Raw genomic sequence first — 23,966 nt, forward strand, 5'->3', positions numbered from 1 at the left:
ACCAATTACATTTATAGCATTACTATGAGTAAGATGAGGGTTCTGCAGAAACAACAGACGCAACTAACAAAGGAGCTGAGCTGGTCTCCAAAGATCCCAGTGCCTGATGATCGGGCAACAAGTGGTCATGTTCCCTGGATGACCGTGAAGGACCACTCTGGTTAAATGAAAATTAAAAAAGTTCTCTACACCAATGCATTACATTTATAGCATTGCAATGAGTGAGATGAGGGTTCTGCAGGAGTAACTAACAAGGGAGTTGAGCTGGTCTTAAGAGATCCTGTTGCCTGATGGCTGGGCAGCAAGTGGTCATGTCCCCTGGATAACCATGAAGACTCACTCTGGTTATATGAGCTTCCAGAATGTGAAAAGGTTCTACACCAATTACATTTATAGCATTACTATGAGTAAGATGAGGGTTCTGCAGAAACAACAGAAGTAATTAACAAAGGAGCTGAGCTGGTCTCCAAAGATCCAGTTGGCCGATGACTGGGCAACAAGTGGTCATGTTCCCTGGATGACTGTGAGGCCCACTCTGGTTAAATGAGCTTCCATAATGTTAAACATTTCTACACCAATTCATTAAATGTATAGCATTACTATGAGTAAGATGAGGGTTCTGCAGCAGTAACTAACAAGGGAGCTGAGCTGGTCTTCAAAGATCTCGTTGCCTGACAACTGGGCAGCAAGCGGTCATGTCCCCTGGAAAGCAGGAGGTAGGATCTCAAGGACATACGAACTGTATTTGTACTTGGTGAACCACAAGTCCTCTTTGCATCTTGTCTCACCAGCTACCAAATTGGCAAGAGGGTCCATGGCCTCCATCGCAGGTTGAAACCTTCTCATCAGTAGTCGGAGTAGCTCCATGGAATTAAACTTAGGGGTGCTTTCTTGTAAGATGATAATATGAAAATTAACAATTCTTACTAACAACGTCTTTAACTGTTAGATATGTTTATCACACAGTTGAGAAAACCTCTTTGTTTTGTCTGTGAAAACACAATTGTATAATATATTTAATTTTTTTTTGTATTTTAATAAACAAAATACACCATCAAGTTAAGCCTTTGTAGATATGAGTGCATGTCAAGTTTCTCCTTGTATTGGGTTAAGACTCTATGACTCAACTGGCTGTTCTTCGTACCATTAGGAGATGTTAGTCTTGAGCAAGCATCTCCTAATACATTCCATTGTGATTCTAATAACATCCATGGAGGGAGGATTCCCCTGAAATGCCTTGGCTGTATTCAGGCCAATAACCAATAAACATTTCAAAAAGACCTTCAATTGATACAAGCATTTGTACTAGGTGCTTCTCAGTACACATCCAAGAGTAAACCAAAATTGAGTCAATGTCAGCCGGTTCGCCCTGGCAGTTGCCATGTTAACAATTGTTAGTCCGACACGCCAGATTCCCAACACTCTTCTGTTTTGGGGTCCCTTAAAATTCTAATGACTGCAGCTTCACTGCTACCTTTACCTCTAAGATGCATACAAAGGCATGTACTTGGCAAGCAAACTACACAAATGGGTTTCCAGGTGGACCTGCATGACTGACGTTAATTTTTTGACTATAGGATGTAAACCCACCACTCATATAAGGTATGAAGGACTGATTTGTATCCTTAGAATATTTTGGTGAAGACTTCCCAGGAACAGTAACCTTGCCTTCTCCATTCCTATATGCCCTATGGTGCCCCATGAAGAAATCATCACCTCTTTCTGATAAATAAATAAATTTTGCCCAGACCAGGCCTCAATCACCAGTCAAAAATATATGGTCCTGCCAATGAAGGCTATCGAAGTTTATAACATCCTTGTATACACTCACCAGCCACTTTTTTAGGTACACCTGACCTGTTCAATTGCTTGGTAACACAAGTTGCTAATCAGCCAATCACATGACAGCAACTCAGTGCATTTAGGTATGTAGACGTGGTGAAGATGACTTGCTGAGGTTCAACCCAAGCATCAGAATCGGGAAGGAAGGGGATTTAAATTACTTTGAACGTGGCATGGTTGTTGGTGCCACACGGGCTGGGCTGAGTATTTCAAAAACTGCTGATCTCCTGGGATTTTCACGCACGACCATCTCTAGGGTTTACAGAGAATGGTCCGAAAAGGAGAAAATATCCAGTGAGTGTCAGTTGTGTGAACGAAAATGCCTTGTTGATCAGAGGTCAGAGAATCAGTAGATTGGTTCGAGATGATAGAAAGGCAACAGTAACTCAAATAACCACTCGTTACAACCAAGGTATGCAGAATACCATCTCTGAATGCACATCACGTCCAACCTTGAAGCAGATGGGCTACAGCAGCAGAAGACCACGCCCGGTGACACTCCTGTCAGCTAAGAACAGTAAACGGAGGCTACAATTTGCACAGGCTCACCAAAACTGGACAACAGAAGATTGGAAAAACATTGCCTGGTCTGATGAGTCTGGATTTCAGCTGTGACCTTCATATGGTAGAGTCAGAATTTGGCATAAACAACATGAAAGCATGGATCCATCCTGCCTTGTCTCAACGGTTCAGGCTGGTGGTGGTGGTGTCATGGTGTGGTGTATCCATCTGCCTTGTATCAACGGTTCAGGCTGGTGGTGGTGGTGTCATGGTGTGGGGGATCCATCCTGCCTTGTATCAACGGTTCAGGCTGGTGGTGGTGGTGTCATGGTGTGGTGGATCCATCCTGCCTTGTATCAACGGTTCAGGCTGGTGGTGGTGGTGTCATGGTGTGGAGGATCCATCCTGCCTTGTATCAACGGTTCAGGCTGGTGGTGGTGGTGTCATGGTGTGGAGGATCCATCCTGCCTTGTATCAACGGTTCAGGCTGGTGGTGGTGGTGTCATGGTGTGGAGGATCCATCCTGCCTTGTATCAACGGCTCAGGCTGGTGGTGTTGGTGTCATGGTGTGGTGGATCCATCTTGCCTTGTATCAACGGTTCAGGCTGGTGGTGTCATGGTGTGGAGGATCCATCTTGCCTTGTATCAACGGCTCAGGCTGGTGGTGGTGGTGTTATAGTGTGGTGGACATTTTCTTGGCATACTCTGGGCCCCTTAGTACCAAGTGAGCATCGTTTGAACCCCACGTCTACCTGAGTATTGTTGCTGACCATGTCCATCTCTCTATGACTCAAGTGTCCCCATCTTCTGATGGCTCCTTCCACCAGGATAATGCACCATGTCACAAAGCTCAAATCATCTCCAACTGGTTTCTTGAATGTGTCAATGAGATCACTGGACTCCAATGGCCTCCACAAGTCACCAGATCTCCATCCAATAGAGGAACATTGGGATGTGGTGGAACGGGAGATTCTCATCATGGATGTCCAGCAACTGCGTGACGCCATATCAATATGGACCAAAATCTCTGAGGCACGTTCCCAAGACCTTGTTGGATCTACACCACGAAGAATGAAGGCCGTTCTGAAGGCACAAGGGGGTCCAACCCGGAACTAACAATGTGGACCTGATAAAGTGGCCGGTGAGCATACGTGTTGATATATAATTGTTGTTGTATCTGTTCTGTGCTATTTGCACCTATAAACATTTCTTTATTTTTAGAAATATCCTCATTATGTTGTATATTACAATCAATGATCATTGGGATCAGTGCTCCGTGTTACCATCCCAGCTTCTTCAGCCTCAGAAGAAAGGGTTAAATTCTGGAAAGCAGCCCTGGCGGATTGTGGGAGTTGTATTTCCTGCAGCTAGAGGCGGACTTCCGGGTCAGCTGTGCTGGGCTACAACAACATGGCCGCCTCCTTACACTGGAGACATTTCCGTGTGCTGTGCTTGTTTTCCATCTTCCAATCAGCGCTGGAGGGGGCGTGGCCGGGGTTTGCTGGTGGGAGTGTTCAGGTGAGAGCTGTACTGTGTTTATAGGGGGTTTGTGGGGCTTTGTATGGTGATAATAATCTGCAATGTGGGTGGAGATGGTGGGGGATGTGTGTTATGCAGACCTTCCATAGAGTGGGTGATGGACTGTATACCTTCTACAGGACATGGTGTCCCCTGTGTGTGATATACAGATGATCAACAGTTTCCTCTTAGCAGCTGAGCACCTTGGGAGCGTATTGGTTGCCAGGAGACGCGCGCTGCGCCGGTTCTGCGGTCAACCAGACACAGAGGTGCGAAGGGCATCAGGTGCTGCACCATTGCTGGTCTCGCTATGCCAGCGACGCCATGGATATCTCTTAAAAAGACTCTCATTAGATCATTCAATTCAACAGTAAACCTTCCATATTATTGTTTCATGTATTTTATGCACTCAAGTAGAATTTCTCTTTGCTCCTCCCCCGGGAGCTCCATATACGGTTATGTAGGGCAGGGTGAAGGAGCTGGACCAGCACACACAGTAATTAGATGTGATGTCAGCAGGCTCAGAGCTATAATTTAAGTAGCATACCAAACTCTCTCCGGACCCCGCATTCACTATATCCTCTCTCCCCGGACCCCGCATTCACTATATCCTCTCTCCCCGGACCCTGCATTCACTATATCCTCTCTCCCTGGACCCTGCATTCACTATATCCGCTCTCCCCGGACCCTGCATTCACTATATCCTCTCTCCCCGGACCCCGCATTCACTATATCCGCTCTCCCCGGACCCCGCATTCACTATATCCGCTCTCCCCGGACCCTGCATTCACTATATCTGGTCTCCCCGGACCCTGTATTCACTATATCTGGACTCCCCGGACCCCGCATTCAATATATCCGCTCTCCCCGGACCCCGCATTCACTCTATCCGCTCTCCCCGGACCCCGCATTCAATATATCCGCTCTTCCTGGACCGTGCATTCACTATATCCGCTCTCCCCGGACCCTGCATTAACTATATCCACTCTCCCTGGACCCTGCATTAACTATATCCGCTCTCCCCGGACCCCGCATTCATTATATCTGGTCTCCCTGGACCCTGCATTCATTATATCCGCAGCTTATATAAGGCTCTGTAGGGCAGAGCAGAGGAGCTGGGTCAGCACAGACAGTAATTATACCCTTCCAGAAGAGGAATTCATCCTGCGAAACCAAATGTACGTTTTTTGTGTGTGACTGGGGAAAAAATAAATCAAATGTTATTAGGCTTTTTTTTTGCTTCAGGTCGAATGTTCTTCATTGATACCGAATAGCATGGATTAGGAAACTGCAGCACTATAGCCACTAGATGGAGCTGACAAAGTATTCTTTGTGTTGTGGTCATCAGCTCCATCTAGTGGTCATAATGCAGTATTTTCCTGATTCATGCTATTCTGTATATGTGGATAACATCCAACCTGGAGAAAGCATAGTCTAATAACATTCGAGTTTTCCTCCATTCACACAGCGCATGAATAGCACAGGATGAACTTTTTTTTATAAATACACCCCATTATGTCTTAGGGTGACAACACTTATTCACACGTCTGTAAACGCGGCTACAAAACCATGCCCCTTCACAATATGGAGGGTGTGGTTCTGTAGCCCTCAGAGAACAATGTAACTGATAAGATTTTGGCACAGGCAGACAGCAAAGGAAGTTATCAGCTTGCAGAATTTCTGGCAGGATCAACGGGTATAATTTGCACTTCTTGAACAGATATAAGGAAATGTGTTCAGTGTGTATATAGAACAGACCAAAGGGGAGCAAATAGGAGAAGTTAATTGTTTGGGTTTACATAACCTTTATTAACCCCTTCCCCTTTAACTGGGGAGGGGGGGCGGGACAGACTTCCCAATCGTGACAACTGTGACTGGCTGTCACATGATTGGGAACTTGCATGCCTTGCTGCTCGCCGCAGTGTTCGTTGCAAGCGGAAGCCTCCCAACCATCTGGTTTTATGAGGGATCCCAAGTGGAAGATTCCCGACCAACTGGTTCTTTGGGGGATCCCAAACAGAAGCCTCCCAACCAACTGGTTTTTTAAAGGATCCAAAGCGGAAGCCTTCCAACCAACTGGTACTTTGAGGGATCCCAAGCGGAAGTTTACCAACCAACTGGTTCTTTGAGGGATCCCAAGTAGAAGACTCCCGACCGACAGGTTCTTTGAGGGATCCCAAGCAGAAGCCTCCCGACCAACTGGTTCTTTAAATAATCCAAAGTTGAAGCCTTCCAACCAACTGGTTCTCTGGGGGATCCCCATCAGAAGCCTCCCAACCATCTGGTTTTATGAGGGATCCCAAGTGGAAGATTCCTGACCAGCTGGTTTTTTGGGGGATCCCAAACAGAGGCCTCCCAACCAACTGGTTCTATGAGGGATCCCAAGTGGAAGTCTCCTAACTGACAGGTTCTTTGAGGGATCCCAAGCAGAAGCCTCCCGACTAACTGGTTCTTTAAATGATCCAAAGCAGAAGCCTTCCAACCAACTGGTTCTTTGAGGGATCCCAAGCTTAAGTCTCCCCGCCAACTGTTTTTTTGAGGAATCCCAAGTAAAACCTCCTGATCAACTGTTTAGTTGAGGGATCCCAAGCGAAAGCCTTTCAACCAAATGGATCTATGAGGGATCCTAAGTATAAGACTCCCAACCAAGTGGTTTTTTGAGGGCTCCCAAACAGAAGGCTCCTAACCAACTGGTTCTTTGAGGGATCCCAAGCAGAAGCCTCCTCACCAACTGGTCCTTTGAGGGATCCCAAACGGAAGCCTCCCAACCAAGTGGTTTTTTGAGGGCTCCCAAACAGAAGCCTCCTAACCAACTGATTCTTTGAGGGATCTCAAGCAAAAGCCGCCTCACCAACTTGTCCTTTGAGGGATCCCAAGCGGAAGCCTCCCAACCTACTGGTTCTTTGAGGGATCCCAAGAGGAAGCCTCCCGACCTACCGGTTCTTTGAGGGATCCCAACCAGGAGTCTCCCAAGCAACTGGTTCTTTAAAGGAACCCAATCAGAAATGTCACAACCAACTGGTTCTTTGAGGGATCCCAAGTGAAAGCCTCTCAACAAACTTGTTCTTTGATAGATCCCAAGCAGAAGGTAGCTGTCCAGTGCTGCTCTCTCTCAAGGAGAGAGAGTGGCAATGGACGGGTTATTTCCATTTAGGATCTCCTCAAAGAACCAACCAATGGGATCATTGAATTGGCTAAGAATTAATTGGGAGGTGCCTTTCAATGAATTCTCAGCCACCTGCCCACCAGTTCTTAGAGAGAGATCCCAAACAGAAGTAAGGTGTCCAGATCTTCCTGGATCTCTCTTCTTCCTCCAACCCTCCTGCCAAGAAAGTAAATCTAACAACCTGCTGCGGTGAAAGTCCAGGGGCTTTAAGCAAAATTGAATGGGCGATGGAGGGGTTCTGGATCTCATGACTGTCTGAATGGAATAAGCCATCGTTAAAAATGTTTTGTTACCTCATATTTAGCTGCTTGCATGAAGTGCTATAGCTGTTGTTGATAGACAAACAAGGGATGTGTCTGGATAGTGACTGTATCATTGTGTGTTTTTGGGTTCTAATTAGGTGTTGGGAGGTCACTGTCTATTCCTCCATGCAGGAGTGGAAGAATCTAGAAAGACACAAGGATCTCTACAAGAACGTCATGATGGAGACTAAGACACCTGCCACATCATTGGGTAAGAGGTTCATTTGTAAAGTATGGAGCAGTACAGAGGGTCAACCTAGATCCTTTATCATCTTATAAACACATAGAAATGATGTTCTCGGTGTCTGTGTTTGTCTCCTACAGATGGTTCCATTGACAGGAACCCACCAGAAAGATGTCCTAGTCCTAATTCATATAACGCTGCAGTGGACTTACGTGAACTTAATATCATTGTTAAAGAAGAGGAGATTGCAATACCAGTGACTGTTAAGGAGGAGGTGGCTCCAGTAGATCTTGAGATTGGTAAGAGGACCACTTGGTAACCTGGTTGTATCAAAATAAGATAAAGTTGTAGAGGGAGAGAAGGTCATCTTTAGAAATTTGTAGAAGACAATCAATGGGGTCTAGTATTTGGCAGAGTTGGCCAAAATTGGTTGTCAAAATGAGCTTGCACTAACAGAAATGCAGTTGCATGTTTTTACCTTTCACTTTGTTTTTCCCACAGATGGGCACAAAAATGAGGACATCTTGGAGGTGTATCTTGCTCCATCTCAAGACTGCAAAACAGAGCACAACGACATTGCACTGGTCCCCTCTCATGAAAGCAGTGTCGCCCCAAATATCCAGATCGTCCTTTGCTCTGCGAGCATTTTGCCAATCCCTACTAACTCCATGGAACTCCCCAGCCCTGTTGCTCCTTCGACTAACTGTAGACGCAAAAAAGTATTCCCCTGTCCCGACTGTGGGAAAAGCCTTAGCCATAAGGCTAACCTGATAGCGCACCGGCGCATTCACACAGGGGAGAAGCCATTTTGCTGTCCAGATTGTGGGAGAGCCTTCACTCAGAAGTCAGACCTAGCGAGGCATCAGAGGATCCATACGGGAGAAAAGCCGTTCGCGTGTCCGCACTGTGACAGATGTTTCACTCAAAAGTCCGACCTGGCCCTACACAAAAACGTTCACGCGGGGGAAAAGCCCTTCCCTTGCTCGGACTGTGGAAAAAAATTTACGCGGAAGTCGGTTCTGATCCGACACAGGAGGATACACACTGACGAGAACCCTTTTCCTTGCCCTGAGTGCGGGAAATGTTTTGTGCAGAGATCGGATCTGGTCTACCACCTCAGAATTCACGTCGGCGACAAACCGTTTTCCTGCGACGAGTGTGGGAAGTCCTTCATCGGGAAGTCCGATCTGGTCACCCATCAGAGAATCCACACTGGCGAGAAGCCTTTTGCCTGCACGGACTGCAGCAAGCGTTTTGCGCACAGGACAATGCTCATCAACCACCAAAGGGTCCACACCGGGGAGCGGCCATTCTTCTGCACGGAGTGTGGCAAGAGCTTCATGCAGAAGGCCAGCCTGATATACCACCAGAGACTTCACAGGGGGGAGAAACCCTTTCCCTGCCCTGACTGCAACAGGAATTTTACTCAGAAATCTGATCTCGTTCGACATCAGAGAACTCACAAACAGTAGATGACTCTACCTCAATGTGTGTATTGGAAATAGTTCATGTAGTAGGTTTCCATAAAGCGTGAACGTTCACATATGTAATGCAAAGGGTTTTTTGAAGAGCACCTGTCACCTGTGGTAAGGGAAGGTGGACCTTTTTCTTGACTCAACCATTCTGCATACCACCATGTGCGTGGTCACCATTAAAAAGGCTTAGTCTGATATGTGCTCATTAGAGTCCTCATCTGATTGTAAGACCCATGTGTTCTCATGTGGACCTCTCCAAGTCAAGTTAAACTGCCCCATAGTCCTAAAGCTTGTAGAAAAATAAATGAGGCCAATGTTAACTTGTTATGGCCTGTCCAGACTTGTTCCAGTGGCCTTGTCATATACACCCAAAACTCATCCCATAGCCCACAAGGCTTCTTTTTTTTTTAAATGTGTACACCCTGTAACAAACTCATGAGACCCAAGTCTCAAATGTGGAACACCTCTGTTGCGTCCTTAAAATACGCAACACCTACAAGGCTTGACGGAGCCTTTCATAAACTCATGCGGTCTGTCTGAAACAAGGACCAGTTCCTCCAATCAGTCTTAGCTCTTATTCCCCCATAATTGGCTGTAAGCCACTTTTAGGTTGGCTTCACAGAATTTTTAAGCTCTTATCATAAGACCACTTGCTGTGGATATGAATGGCAGATCTTCTTCAGCCTTAGGTGAAGAATTGGTAATCATGGTTGTTCTTCCTTGGTGGTGGCCTTTTCGAGACAGTACTATAAAAGATGGACTTGAACTCTTGTGAGAAGGCATCACTTTACTGTAAGGACCTTTTGTAACATATATAGTGTGCTGTGCTCCTGAGATGGTCGGTGACAAATGGAAATACACATCTTCATTGAGTTAGGAGGAAGTTCATGCCGACACAAGAATGAAAATTATCTACATGGATCTATAATAAACGTTTTGTCATAAAAACTCAGTTGTAACGATATTGTTCTTACTTTCCTCCTCCAAGAACTTCTGATCTTGCTGTGATAGACACAAGAAAATCTCGGGTCCAAGAGCTCAGCTTCCACTCTCCTTCTATAAGTCGTGATGATTTTTTAGAAGACCCGGCTCCATATTTGCCTATAGTTTTGATCAAATAACTATTCTGTAGTGTAATTAATATATTTTTTGACATTGCTGGAATATTTCTTAACACTTAATTGGAACATACTTTATTTGGATACGGTTTGCCTAATTTGCAAAGATTTTTCAAAAATATTTCCCTTTCTTTAACGCAGTGGTCTCCAAACTGCAGCCCTGTACTTGCCTTTATCTGGCCCTTGGGGCACTATTCCTCTCATTAGTACAAGGCCGATGATGAAGCACCATTCTTTCATCTGACAGCAACAGTGGTGTACTATTCCTCCCATTGACACCAATGATGGGGCATTATTCCTCCCACTGACACCAATGATGGGGCACTATTCCTCCCACTGACACTGATGATGGGGCACTATTCCTCCCACTTACATCAACAATGGGGCACTATTCCTTCCACTGACACCAACGATGGCGCACTATTTCTCCCACTGACACTGATGATGGGGCCCTATTTCATCCACTGGCACCAATGATGGGACGCTGTTCCTCCCACTGATACCGGTGATAGGGCCCTTTTTTTCATCCACAGGCAAAGATGGGGCATACTTTTGTGGTATAAATGTTGGAACACTTATCCTCCCACCAACAATGGGGCACTATTCCTCCCACTTACACCAGTGATGGGGAACTATTCCTTCCACTGACACCAACGATGGCACACTATTTCTCCCACTGACACTGATGATGGGGCCCTATTTCATCCACTGGCACCAACAATGGGGCACTATCCCTCCCACTTACACCAAAGATGGGGCATACTTTCTTCCTCTGGTATAAACGTGGGAACACTGATCCTCCCACCAACAATGGGGCACTATTCCCACTTACACCAACGATGGGGAATACATTATTCCACTGATATAAATGTTGGAACACTATTCTTCCTATCAACACCAATGATAGGGCACTATCCCTCCCACTTACATCAACGATGGGGCCTTATTCCTTCCACTGACACCAATGATTGGACACTATTTCTCTCACTGAAACCAATGATGGGGCCCTATTTCATCCACTGGCACCAACGATGGGGCACTATCCCTCCCACTTACACCAACGATGGGGCATACTTTCTTCCTGTGGTATAAACGTTGGAACACTTTTCCTCCCACCAACAATGGGGCACTATTCCTCCCACTTACACCAGTGATGGAGCACTTTTCCTTCCACTGACACCAACGATGGGGAATATTTATTCCTCTGATATAAATGTTGGAACACTATTCCTCCTACCAACACCAATGATAGAGCACTATCCCTCCCACTTACATCAATGATGGGGCATTATTCCTTCCACTGACATCAATGATGGGAAACTATTCCTTCCGCTGACACCAACGATTGGACACTATTCTTCCCACTGACACCGATGATGGGGCCCTATTTCATCCACTGGCACCAACGATGGGGCACTATCCCTCTCACACCAACAATGGGGCATATTTTTTTCCTCTAGTATAAACGTTGGAACACTGATCCACCAATGATGGGGCACTATTCCTCCCACTAACACCAGTGATGGGGCACTATCCCTCCCACTTACACCAGTGATGGGGCACTATTCCTTCCACTGACACCAACGATGGGGAATACTTCATTCCACTGATATAAATGTTGGAACACTATTCCTCCTACCAACACCAATGATAGGGCACTATCCGTCCCACTTACATCAACGATGAGGCATTATTCCTTCTACTGACATCAATCATGGGACACTATTTCTTCCGCTGACACCAACGATTGGACACTATTCCACTTAGTGACACCCATAATGGGGTGCTATTTTCCCAAAAAATGATGGGGCACTGTTCCTCCTCTTAGTGACCATAGATGCTCTTTTCTACTTCCACCAAGCACAAGGCATTTTATACTTCCACTGGCCTTTGTCTGGTCCACTTAAGGTCTGAAGGACAGTAAACTGGCCCTTTGTTTAGAATGTTTGGAGACCCCTGCACAACTCGAATGTTGCCAAAACCCCTTTCATTTGAACATCTCTAATTGTTCACCCAAGGAGCTTTTCTGTTCTATGTCTTGTATGAGTCTTTACCATGAGAAAGACAGAAGTGAGCAAAATTGGCGAAAGTGGTGAAAATACAGAGTATGCAAAAATACACATCTTGTTTTTGAGCATTTATAAAAGACTATTGTAAATATGGTGCTGGGCAGGGGCAGACTGACAACTCATGGGGCCCCTAGGCCATAGGGGATCATGGGGCCCCTGTGTCCTTGCCCAAACTCAAAAAAGCCTATGAAAAAGGTACCAGGGGCATCTCATGGGGCCCTCTACTGACCCCGGGCCCTCAGGCAGTGCCAGAGTTTCCAAATGGTCAGTCCGCCCCTGGTGCTGGGGTTTTCTTTTTCGGTCATTCAGCATAGACCCGGATATCTGTGATATTAATAACTCTATTTACCCTTGGTGAACAAATATATAATCAGGGGATTTTACAAAAAATATATACAGAATAAAAAATATATATATTATTAAAAAATGTATATATATATAATCCACTGATGAAATTATAAATGTGGAAATAATATCCCCAGAAACAATAAGTGATAAATATTGTGTACTAAAACATAAATATAAATAAATCAATATGCATCATGATTGGTGAATAATCAAAAAATACAAATAACTTAAAATATATATATGTACTGCAAATTAATTTGTGATATTAATGTCCTTTAAATACAGTGACTTTGTGCTTGATTAAATCTTGATTTGGTGACTTATTGTGAATCCGTGACTCTCTTTGAATCCTTAATTAGTGAAGATGTATGCTCACCTCCTTATTAGCCTGCAATTAGGCTATACACACTTGTGGTTCACCTCCTATGGAACCTGCTTAGATGGAATTCCTCCTTTACAGATTGTAAAAACGTGGATATCCGTTATCCTCAATTAGCCCATATGCGTTTTTCCATATGTGGGGACAAATTACCAAACATAGTGTTTTATCCTTATAAAAAGGTTTTGCTTTATTGCTCTCCAACAGATACACTCACATAAATAGTATGCGGTATAGGATGAATTGCTCAGCTCAAGTAATCCGCCAGCCGTCTAGCCATGCACTCGCCGTCTATAAAACACTCCGGCTCTCTCCAAGTGACACCGCAGCCCCACCCCAAAATGTATAGCACAAAGTCACTGTATTTAAAGGACATTAATATCACAAATTAATTTGCAGTACATATATATATTTTAAGTTATTTGTATTTTTTGATTATTCACCAATCATGATGCATATTGATTTATTTATATTTATGTTTTAGTACACAATATTTATCACTTATTGTTTCTGGGGATATTATTTCCACATTTATAATTTCATCAGTGGATTATATATATATAAATTTTTTAATAATATATATATTTTTTATTCTGTATATATTTTTTGTAAAATCCCCTGATTATATATTTGTTCACCAAGGGTAAATAGAGTTATTAATATCACAGATTTTCTCACTGGGAGCGCAACACAATATGAATTATTGACTTTATGGACACAGAGGTAGTAGTGTGTTGAGTGTTAGCGATCCTATTTATATTTGGGACAGTGTGTGTCCATTTTTTTGATTTTTTTGATGATTTTGGGAGGTTAATATTGGGTGGATATAAATTGGCTCGTAAGTCACACAGATATCTGCTAATAGACCCGGATATAATGCAGAGATGACTGACATAAACAAAATTGTCATATACATAAATTATTTCTGGATTTAGCCTAAACAATGATCAAAATTCCTTTTTTTTGCTATCTGAGAATAACGATTTTACCGAGGTATAGCATGAACACTAATCAGTGATGTCAGTTGATGGGAGGGAAGTTTTGACTGAGTTGTTGGGTTTAGCTGACAAGTTTGTCTCTCTTTTCTAACTTATTGCTATGGGCTATGATTACGGTCCTAAATAACGAGAGTAGAAGCAAATGTAGGTTTTTCTTTGGGGTTTCTGTCAATGAAACAGAGTTTGGAGATCTGAGAGAACCTCAGAATAAAAGTGTTCCACCTTGAAGCTTGAGTTGAATTCTTGGTGGGTAATCCAACCAGCCTGTATCTCAGTCCTAATTTATGACCGTGAGCTGTGGATGAGGAAAAAAAAATGGGAACAGTAACAGGAATTTTGTTTTTCTGTTGGGTTTGGGAGGGTTGGTTTCTGTGAGATGACAGAATTTTAGAATAGAAGTTCTCCACCTCTGTATTGAGAAGTTTTGCAACTGGTTGATGAGAGTGGAGCTTCAGCTGTGTTTTTGGGGTTAACTGACCAGTTTGTCTCTCTGTCCAAACTTACGGCCATCTCCTAGACTGTAAGCTCGAAAGGGCAGGGCTCTCGTGTAACCCTGTAACCCTCGTGTATTGTGTATTGTTTTGCTACTGTATTGTCTCATGTCTTGTCCCCCATTCTAATGTACAGCGCTGAGCAAACCCTTTGGCGCTATATAAATACTCTATAATATTAATAATAATGAGCTATAGATAAAGTGCAAAAAAATGTGAATAAAAGCAACAGGTGGGGTTACTCACTGTGGGATGAAGTGTTCCACTATTGGATGAAGAAGTTTCACGACTGATGAGAAGGAAGCTTCAGTTCTTGGGGTTAGCCATCTGACATCTATCTCTATCTTAAATTATGACTGCAAACCATGGATGGGATCCAAGAGAAGGAGAGTAGAAGCCTCAGGAATTTAGTTTCTCTGTTGGGTTTGGGAGAGTTATTCTCAGTGTCTCTGTCTTACCTCATGGCCATGAGCTATGGACAAGGCCTAAGAATGAGAGCATAAGCAACAGAAATTGGGTTTCTTTGCAAGGTTAGTAGAGCTACTTTCCATAAGATAAAACAGAGTTTGGAGATCTGAGAGAGCTTCAGGATAGATGTGATCCACCTCTGAATTGAGAAGTTTCACAACTGGTTTATGGGAGGGAAGCTACAGTTGAGTTTTTGGGTTTAGGCAGCAGGCCCATATCTTTTTTAATTTATGACCGTGAGTTGTGTATGGTGAGGTTTTGTGGCCTGTGAGGTTCAAAAGATCGAGTGTTGAGGCAACAGGAATTACGTTTCCCTAAGTGGGACTGGGAAGGTTACTCCCTATGAAATTACACAGCGTTTGGAGATCTGTGAGAACATCAGAATAGAAATGTTTCACCTGTGGATTGAGAAGTTTCACAACTGGTTGATGGGAGGGAAGCCACAGTGGAGTTTTTGGGTTTAGGTGGGAGGCCCGAACTTCAGAATGAAAGTGTTCCACCTCTGAATTAAGACATTTAGCAAATGCTTGAGGGAAACTTTAGCTGAGTTTGGGGTTAGCTGTCTGGCCTGTGTTTCTATTTTAACTTATGACTATAAGTTATTGATAAGGTCCAAAAGAACGAGAGTAGAAGCATCAGGATTTGAGATTCTCTATAAGATAACTATACATGATATGCACAGTGCTTGGAGATATTTAGAACAGAAGTGTTCCACCTTTGGATTGAGAATATTAAGTTGGGCCACCTCGTGCACATAACCCTTTAAAGATGTGTGCCAAATAGTCTTTCCCAACATGTCCAAACGGTCCATTTGGATGGTTCCAGAACATGATATGGGGGTTATATTTCTTACCTGGCCTTGGAATAAGACTCAGGAACAGATGAGATGACAGCATGGAGCTCATCTCATGAGTAGTTATGACCCCCAAAAAAGATATAAAATCTAACTGGCACATTTGTGGAATTGCTATGGCCAAGAACACATGCGATATCATTGAGAACACAGAATCCAGTCATCAAGGTTGGTTTTCTGGGAACGCTGACCAGTGGGCAAAGTTTGGATTACAGTGTTACAAAAAACACCTAATTAGAACTTCAGTTTTGCACACAATACAACGGGGTCATTTGTACTGGAAACAAAAAAAGAAAAGTAAAGGGTTTAAAAGGAGCTTCATAGCAGGTGATATCAAACGACTGCCATCACTGAAAAATTGAGCTAAAACGGTGAGCAAGACATTTTTTGGGGAGAAAGAATTAGACTGTGTTTGGTTGAGTTTGCCTTCAGCCCCCACCCTGACCCATTTGGGGTGGCGAGCTGCCCTTATCACGAGATGGTGGTGGTGTCACCAGAACAGGAAGTGATGGTAAATCTTACCAGTGGGGGCACAGTTAGCACCATAATTCTTGGGAAGCAGGAAGAGTAGTGCTGGAAACCTAGGATTGTGGTGGTATTTGTACAGGGTATCCAGTTTTGTTGCTTCTCCACACCAAAGCATTTCTATGGTTCCTTTGGTTTGTAACAGAATGGATCTGAACTTGAAGTACCACACCAAGAATTGTCCAGGTATAAATTTAATGCATGAGCTAGGGTAGAAGACTTTGTCACGAAGCCAATGTGTTTCGGGTGCTAGACAGCACCCCTTTCATCAGGGTTTAAAGGTTGTGAATGATGCGTGCCGGACAGAAAGGGGTGAATATCATATAATTTTGATGGGAATTGTGCAAAGTCTGTCAATAGTACTGAAGAGCTCATGTGTGTTTGGATCCTAGTCCAAACCCACTTGAGTGAGCCCACCGGGAAGCTGTCACAATTATTGGGCCAATGATCTGCGGTTGGGGCATTCCCCACCTTGTAGTCGCACATATAAAATGGGTGTATATATATACGGCTGGGGGGCCCGGAATGCCTCAGTCGCTTATGATTGGCCCAGTTCAGTAACAACTTCCTCACGGATTCGCTCAAGTGGGTTCAAACTAGGCTCTGCCCAAGATTGCTGGTTCGACCAGTAATGCAATATAAAAGTTATTTATTTTCTGCTTTTATTACTATTTAATTAACAAAAATTATAATAAAAAAATCATATATTTTGATAAGATTTTTTTCCATTAACAACCATAACTGGCTTCCAGTAACAGCCATGGCTCTTTCCTATGTTCTCCTATTCGCCTTTGACCTGGAACTTCATGTCAATGTGACTTCCTTTTTTTGGTGGAGCCATTTTGTCATAGTCTGAGGACCCAAAGGTGAAACAGTCATTCCTCACCAGTCCGTATCTCCATCCTTCTGTTTTGAAATGTTAATAAAGCAAAAGATGAGGAGGAATTAAAAAAAAAAAAAACATAGGACCTCACTCTATGTTCTGCAGAAAGGCCGCGAGGTAGCGGTGGCAATTTTTTTTGTGCTCCTGAAAAAGTGGGGATCAGAACTACAACTCCCAGAATCCCTTGCTGCACTAATTGTACTTCCTGTCTGACGAGATTTGCACTGGAGCTGTGTTACTGAAAAAAGTAAGGGTGTTTTTTATTTGTTATTTTGCTTTATGGATATTGGATTAAAAATAAAAATAGAATTGAGGAGGCAAATGTAATGTTTTTAGGTTACTGATTTAATTTTTTTTTTTTCTTCTTCACAGTGAGTTTATACCGAGGTGACAACTCCATTAATCATTTGGTTTAAATCTGTTATCACAGGGGACGTGATTTGGTCCCCAGGGTCATTTTCCAAACCTGGTGTCTTCAGGATGGGTAAGGATGGAAGTCACATCACTGAGAAGGCTTTGAACCTCACCCTGGAGATCATCTACCTGCTGACCGGAGAGGTGAGGAGGATTCTGGGAGGTCACATGACATCACTCTTATCTCTATTAATAAAACAGACCTGACCAGAGAGGTGAGGAGGATTCTCGGGGGTCATATACTAAAATTGTCCAACTTTTAATCTAGAGTTTTCCTCATGTGAGATCTGGGGACCTTATGACCATCATGGTACCATCACCTCTCTCCCCAACTCCTGCAAGAAGCAACTCCAAGAAGATTTTGGAAGTCACTCAGAAGATCATCGAGCTGCTGACGGGAGAGGTGAGCGGTGCCGGGAATTCTGGGACAATCTCCAGTAACAGACAAGGGATGTGTCTGGATGGTGACTGTATCATTGTGTGTGTCAGGTTCCTATAAGGTGTCAGGATGTCACTGTCTATTTCTCCATGGAGGAGTGGGAGTATTTAGAAGGACACAAGGACCTCTACAAGGACATCATGATGGAGAATCAGCTGCCTCTCACATCACCGGGTAAGAGGAGACTTTATTGGAAAGGAGAGAGCAGTACGGAGGGTCCACCTAGATCCCCCATTATCTGATAAACACATAGAAACAATGGATTCAGTCAGTGTGTGTGTTTCCTACAGATGGATCCAGTAATGGGAACCCACCAGAGAGATGTCCCCGTCCTCTGTATTCCTGGGATTCCACACAGGAACATCAGGAGATCCCTCACCATGACCAGGTAAGTGGACCTGAGGGATGACTGCACGTTGATCTGGAGAGATCTTATAAACATAAAATCTCCTGTTTCGCCTCCACTTATGGTGTTTAGCTATATATTTGTTCTTGCATAGGATGAAGACCTGATGCTTAATATTAAAGATGAAGATGGGGATGGAGATGCTGATGTTTTTCAAAGAGTCTATGAGCAGTGTAAGGATGACACTTCTGCAGGTGAGTAATAAGCTTCTCTATAGAAATATCTGGAAGCCATCAGATGTTCCTAGATATGAGGAGACTGGTCACTTCTTCATGACCACCTCTAGTTTCAGGAGTACCAGTCTGGTCCTGCTTTCCCTAGCTTCCTCTTGGGCTTAGAATAAATTGGATTACTTCTACTTATGACGTTCTCCATAACTACAGATTTTATCCTCGTCATATTATTCGGGAGAAGATCAGCCTCAATCTTCTGTCTTTTGGTAAATTACTGAACAAAAGCTGTAGAAGTTTTCCATAGTAATATGAGAGTGTAACACTTCCAGGCTTGGTTCTGATGGGCACACAATGGGATGAGCCCTTCTTCAAAGGAGATATAATGCAATGAAGGTACAGTGCAGGTGGACCTTGTTCTGGTTTTAAGCTGCTACCTCTCTGATAGCGACAAAAAGATCACTAAGCAGATGACAAACTCTGAGTTGGGTTTTGGGGAGCATCCGGCACAAACGTTTATATCACTCAGAGGTCTTTTTAAAATGTTTACTGGTTAAGAGCATAAAGTAAATCCAACGTTTTGCTGGGGGAAGGCCCAATGCTGGAGTACTAGATGTAATTAAATCCAACACATTTCGGGGGGAAGGCCTCCTCCTTCCTCGATGCTGGAGCAGTAGATATAATTAAATCCAACACATTTTGGGGGGAAGGCCTCCTCCTTCCTCAGGGCTGGAGAAGTAGATGTAATGAAATCCAACACGTTTTGGGGGGAAGGCCTCCTCCTTCCTCAGGGCTGGAGCAGTAGATGTAATTAAATCCAACACGTTTCGGGGGAAAGGCCTCCCCCTTCCTCAAGGCTGGAATAGTAGCCGTATTAAGTCCAACACGTTTCGGGGAGAAGGCTTCCCCCTTCCTCAAGGCTGGAATAGTAGCTGTATTAAGTCCAACACGTTTCAGGGGGAAGGCTTCCCCCTGTCTCAGGGCTGGAACAGTAGATGTAATTAGAATCACAATGAGATGCAATAGGTAGCCTATAGTAGGGCTTGATAAACACTGTCATATCTCAACGGCATTACGAACTGCCAGCTTGGTTGGTCCTCATCGTCTCAGCCTAGGCAAAGTCAATGGACTGGAGCTCAGTCCAAGGACGACTTTTTAATGATAAAAGGCAGCGTCCATCCAAGACAGTAGTAGAAGAGAGAGGGCAGGGAGGTTCGGTTAGCTGAATACCCAAAATATATAAGGAACTTGTGAAGTTCAACCTCTTCCATAGTTCTCTCTGGTTTTGTCCTTTGGTATTCTATCTACATACTTGGTGGCCAAGTCTTTTTGGTTACAATGAATTATGGGTTGTTTTTCTCTTGGTGGTTGAACCTTAACTTTGCTAACTCTGAGTTTGGTTGTCCTAAAATGCCCTTTTTTTTATTCCTGACAGGTATAGATGTGGATTACAGAGGTCTAGGTTTGCTTCTGGATCCAGGAGAAATTACCTTGATCCCAAAGGTCCCTTCTGGACCACCCAGCATGGATCAGACGCTGCATACCTCTGCTGAATCTTTGGACATTAAGCCTTTTGATCTTCCCCGCAACAGCCCGTGTCCTGGACCTGGAGATAAAACGTATTCCTGTTCAGAGTGCGGTAGATGCTTCACCCAGATTGAACACATGATGGTTCATTTCAGGAACCACTCAGGAGAGAAGCCATTCTCTTGCTCAGAATGTGGCCAGCAGTTTGCCCGGAAAAAAAACCTTGTGGTCCATTTCCGGACCCACTCAAGTGAGAGGCCTTTCTTGTGCTCAGAGTGTGGCCTATGTTTTATCCGGAAAGAACTCCTGGTGCTCCACCTTAAGAGCCACTCAGGTGAGAAACCGTTCTCTTGCTCGCAGTGTGGCAAAAGCTTCACCCGGAAATCCACCCTCATGGACCATGAGCGATCCCACCAAGGAGAGCGGCCACACCCCTGCTCTGAGTGCGGGAAGTGCTTCAGGACTAAGTCTGATATCGTACGCCACCAGAGGGTCCACACAGGGGAGAAGCCTTTCTCCTGCCCACCATGTGGCAAGCGCTTTCAGCAAAAGTCTTCTCTCATCAAGCACCGAAGGCTCAGGATCTGTGAGAAGCCCTTTCTAGAAGGTAGGCAGCATTTACGAAGGAAACCAGTTCTCGCTGGGGATCAACAAGACGAGAACTTTTTTCCTTGTACAGAATGCGGCAAACTGTTCCGGTCCAAGTCCTATCTGGTAGTTCATCAGAGGACCCACACTGGAGAAAAGCCTTTTTTGTGTTCTTTGTGCGGGAAATGTTTTACCCAGAATTCTACCCTCCTCAGGCACCGCAAGTTTTGCCCAAAACAGGAGGCATCCTTGCGTTCCGAGGACAGGACTTCGGATCAGGCAAAGCGCCACTCGATAGAGAGGACCATCCCATGTGCTGAATGTGGCAAGATCTTCTCCTGCGCCTGGCACCTAGCCGAGCACCAGCGTATCCACACCGGGGAGAAGCCGTTCTGTTGCGCCGACTGCGGTAAACGTTTCTCGTTTCGCTCCAGCTACGTCAGCCACCAGAAGATTCACTCAGGAGACAAGCCTTTCTCCTGCCTGGACTGCGGGAAGTGCTTTTCCCTGCGTCAGTACCTGGTCAAGCATCAGAAGATCCACCGAGGCGAGAGGCCATTCTTGTGCCCCGTCTGCGGAAAGAGCTTCGCGGAGAGGTCGGACGTCATGAAACACCAGAGGGTGCACACCGGAGAGAAGCCGTTTGCGTGCGCCATTTGCGGGAAGCGATTCTCGGGGAGCTCCAATGTGTCCAGGCACCAGAGGACTCACACCCAGGAGAAACCGTATTCATGTTCGGAGTGCGGCAAGTGCTTTTCATGGCGGTCCGATCTTCTCAAGCATCAGCGAACTCATGATAGGAAGATAATCACTACCTCTTGAGCACCGGAACACGTTTGTGGACCGAGAATCCACGTGTTGTATATAAAGATGCCTATTTATTAAAATGTCAATAAAAAGGTTCAGTCCATCTCCAGTGGAACATTCCGGTCTAGGTGTTTTCCTTGAGGAAATCTAAATGGTGATTCTAGGATGGGGATGTAACGGAACCGGACCCTGACTGCACTAGGGTATTTCCGTTAGCCTCCCGCTTCCCTGTCTGAACACAGATACACAGAGCGGGGAAATACACCCAGTCACAGGAAACACATCAGCAGGCCGTCCCATCAGGGGGAAGGGCTGCCGGAAACACCCCCCACCAAGCCAGTACAAACACATATATCCCATAATAGTTTGCTCCCAAGCGAGACACAGAATAGAACAATGGGATGCAAGCCGCATGGCAGTGAACAATGAACACCCCGCACCCCAATATTAGAACCTTCCACCCTGTACCCCTAACAGGCACAGGGTGACTTACACATAATAGGGATATGGGGAGCTGAGACAGGGGTCCCCCCACCCCCAAAGGTCACTCCCATCACAGGGGAGAAAACTATTCAGTCTTGGAGCTTAAGAAGACACTCAATGAAGTTGGCTGAGAAGCGATTAAACCTGCTTAGGGGGTTCTTTACTGTCAGAGCGGTAAAGATGTGGAACTCCCTTCCACCATCGGTGGTGTCAATAATTTCAAAAAAATTGGAGGAAACAAGATACACGACTACCCTTATGGTGGGAGTCCCATTGGGAGAGTAGTCGAGGTGCGGACGGAAGGCTGCCCCTAGCACTCTACCTTGGATCTAGAGGTTGGGGGTCAACGAGGCATAAAGTGAACCTATCATGACAGTATATGGAGGAGAATGCCAGTTGCCTGGCTGTTATTCTGAACCATAGACTTTCGGAGTCACCTAGATTAGGTGTAGGAACTCCTCCCTTCCACATTACCCCTTGTCTCAGCCCCCCTACCCAAGTCCAAACAACGTCCCTTGGTTCCACCCACTGCCTACCTCCCAGTGCCGACCCTCTTAGAGAATACAGAGCCAAGTATCATGTTGTGATGCAAAGTCATTTGCATGTCATTTGTTAATGACAACAAGAAACAAGCTGTGAAATAGATCCCCTCAGCAACAACAGATCCCCCAGCAACAATAAATTCCCCAGCAACAATAGATCCCCCAGCAACAACAGATTCCCCAGAAAAAACAGATCCATGAGCAACAATAGATCCCCCAGCAACAACAGATCCCCCAGTAACAATAGATCTCCCTAGCAACAACAGACCCCTCCCCAGCAACAATAGATCACCCAGCAACAACAGATACCCCCCGGCAACAACAGACCCCTCCCCAGCAACAATAGATCACCCAGCAACAACAGATCCCTCAGTAACAATAGATCTCCCTAGCAACAACAGACCCCTCCCCAGCAACAATAGATCACCCAGCAACAGCAGATACCCCCAGAAACAATAGATCCCCCCAGCAACAACAGATACGCCCAGCAACAAAAGATCCCTCCAGCAACAACAGATCACCCAGTAACAATAGATCTCCCTAGCAACAACAGACCCCTCCCCAGCAACAATAGATCACCCAGCAACAACAGATACCCCCGGCAACAACAGACCCCTCCCCAGCAACAATAGATCACCCAGCAACAACAGATCCCTCCAGCAACAACAGATCCCCCAGTAACAATAGATCTCCCTAGCAACAACAGACCCCTTCCCAGCAGCAATAAATCACCCAGCAACAACAGATAACCCCAGAAACAATAGATCCCCCTAGCAACAACCGATCCGACAGTAACAATAGATCTCCCTAGCAACAACAGACCCCTTCCCTGCAACAATAGATCACCCAGCAACAACAGACCTGCCAGAAACAATAGATCCTCCCAGCAACAAAAGACCCTCTGCAACAAAATATCCCCCAACAACAATGAACTCCCCACCAGCGACATTACAATAGATCCCCCAGCAGCCAGCAACAATAGACCCCTTCCTCAACAGTAGACCCCTGTCAGCAGAAATGTACCTCCTAGCAACATAAAACCATCCCCCCAGCAGCAATAAACCTCCCCAGCAACAAAAGAAACCCTTGCAACAATAGATCCCCCAGCAGCCAGCATCAGTAGGCCCTCCAGCACCCCATTCAGTCCTGGAAGTGCCAGAACTGCGTTCCCCCACATTCGCGCTGCTGAGTCACCTTCCTGGAACAAATTAACTAAGCTCCTTGTTAAGACATCTGTAAATGTATTTTTTTTTTCATTTGAGCATTTTAAGTAACTGAAATGAGTCAGTCCCTATACAGCAGAGCTCAGACTGGGGGAGGGCGAAGTAATGCAAGGGACAAACTGATAGGAGGAGAGTACAGAGGGACCGAGAGATGAGCTCATCAGTCTGCTCACTTACAGCGTGGGAGAGGGGCGGGACTTGCAAGTGTTACGAACTGCAGCAAAGAAAAACCACGTCTCCTCTCCTG

The 23,966-nt window shown here is 45.0% G+C and overlaps 1 protein-coding gene across 1 annotated transcript in view; it reads left to right on the forward strand.

The window, feature by feature from the left end:
* Positions 1-21,586, forward strand: part of LOC149453514 (uncharacterized) — a 36,210-nt gene extending 14,624 nt beyond the window's left edge. The window contains exons 6-16 of the mRNA XM_089688654.1: positions 792-848; positions 3,565-3,861; positions 7,428-7,540; positions 7,654-7,812; positions 8,015-8,983; positions 17,497-17,678; positions 17,803-17,937; positions 18,024-18,147; positions 18,264-18,361; positions 18,474-18,573; positions 19,985-21,586. Coding sequence (XP_089544780.1) covers positions 792-848; positions 3,565-3,861; positions 7,428-7,540; positions 7,654-7,812; positions 8,015-8,983; positions 17,497-17,678; positions 17,803-17,937; positions 18,024-18,147; positions 18,264-18,361; positions 18,474-18,573; positions 19,985-21,486 — 3,736 coding nt within the window. The 3' untranslated portion in view covers positions 21,487-21,586. The remainder of the gene's footprint in view (positions 1-791; positions 849-3,564; positions 3,862-7,427; positions 7,541-7,653; positions 7,813-8,014; positions 8,984-17,496; positions 17,679-17,802; positions 17,938-18,023; positions 18,148-18,263; positions 18,362-18,473; positions 18,574-19,984) is intronic.
* The last annotated feature ends 2,380 nt before the right edge of the window (positions 21,587-23,966 follow it).

Source organism: Staurois parvus, unplaced genomic scaffold (genome assembly GCF_062004578.1).
Source record: "Staurois parvus isolate SC_StPar_1 unplaced genomic scaffold, SC_StPar_1.0 ptg000449l, whole genome shotgun sequence".
NCBI classification, from domain to species: domain Eukaryota; kingdom Metazoa; phylum Chordata; class Amphibia; order Anura; family Ranidae; genus Staurois; species Staurois parvus.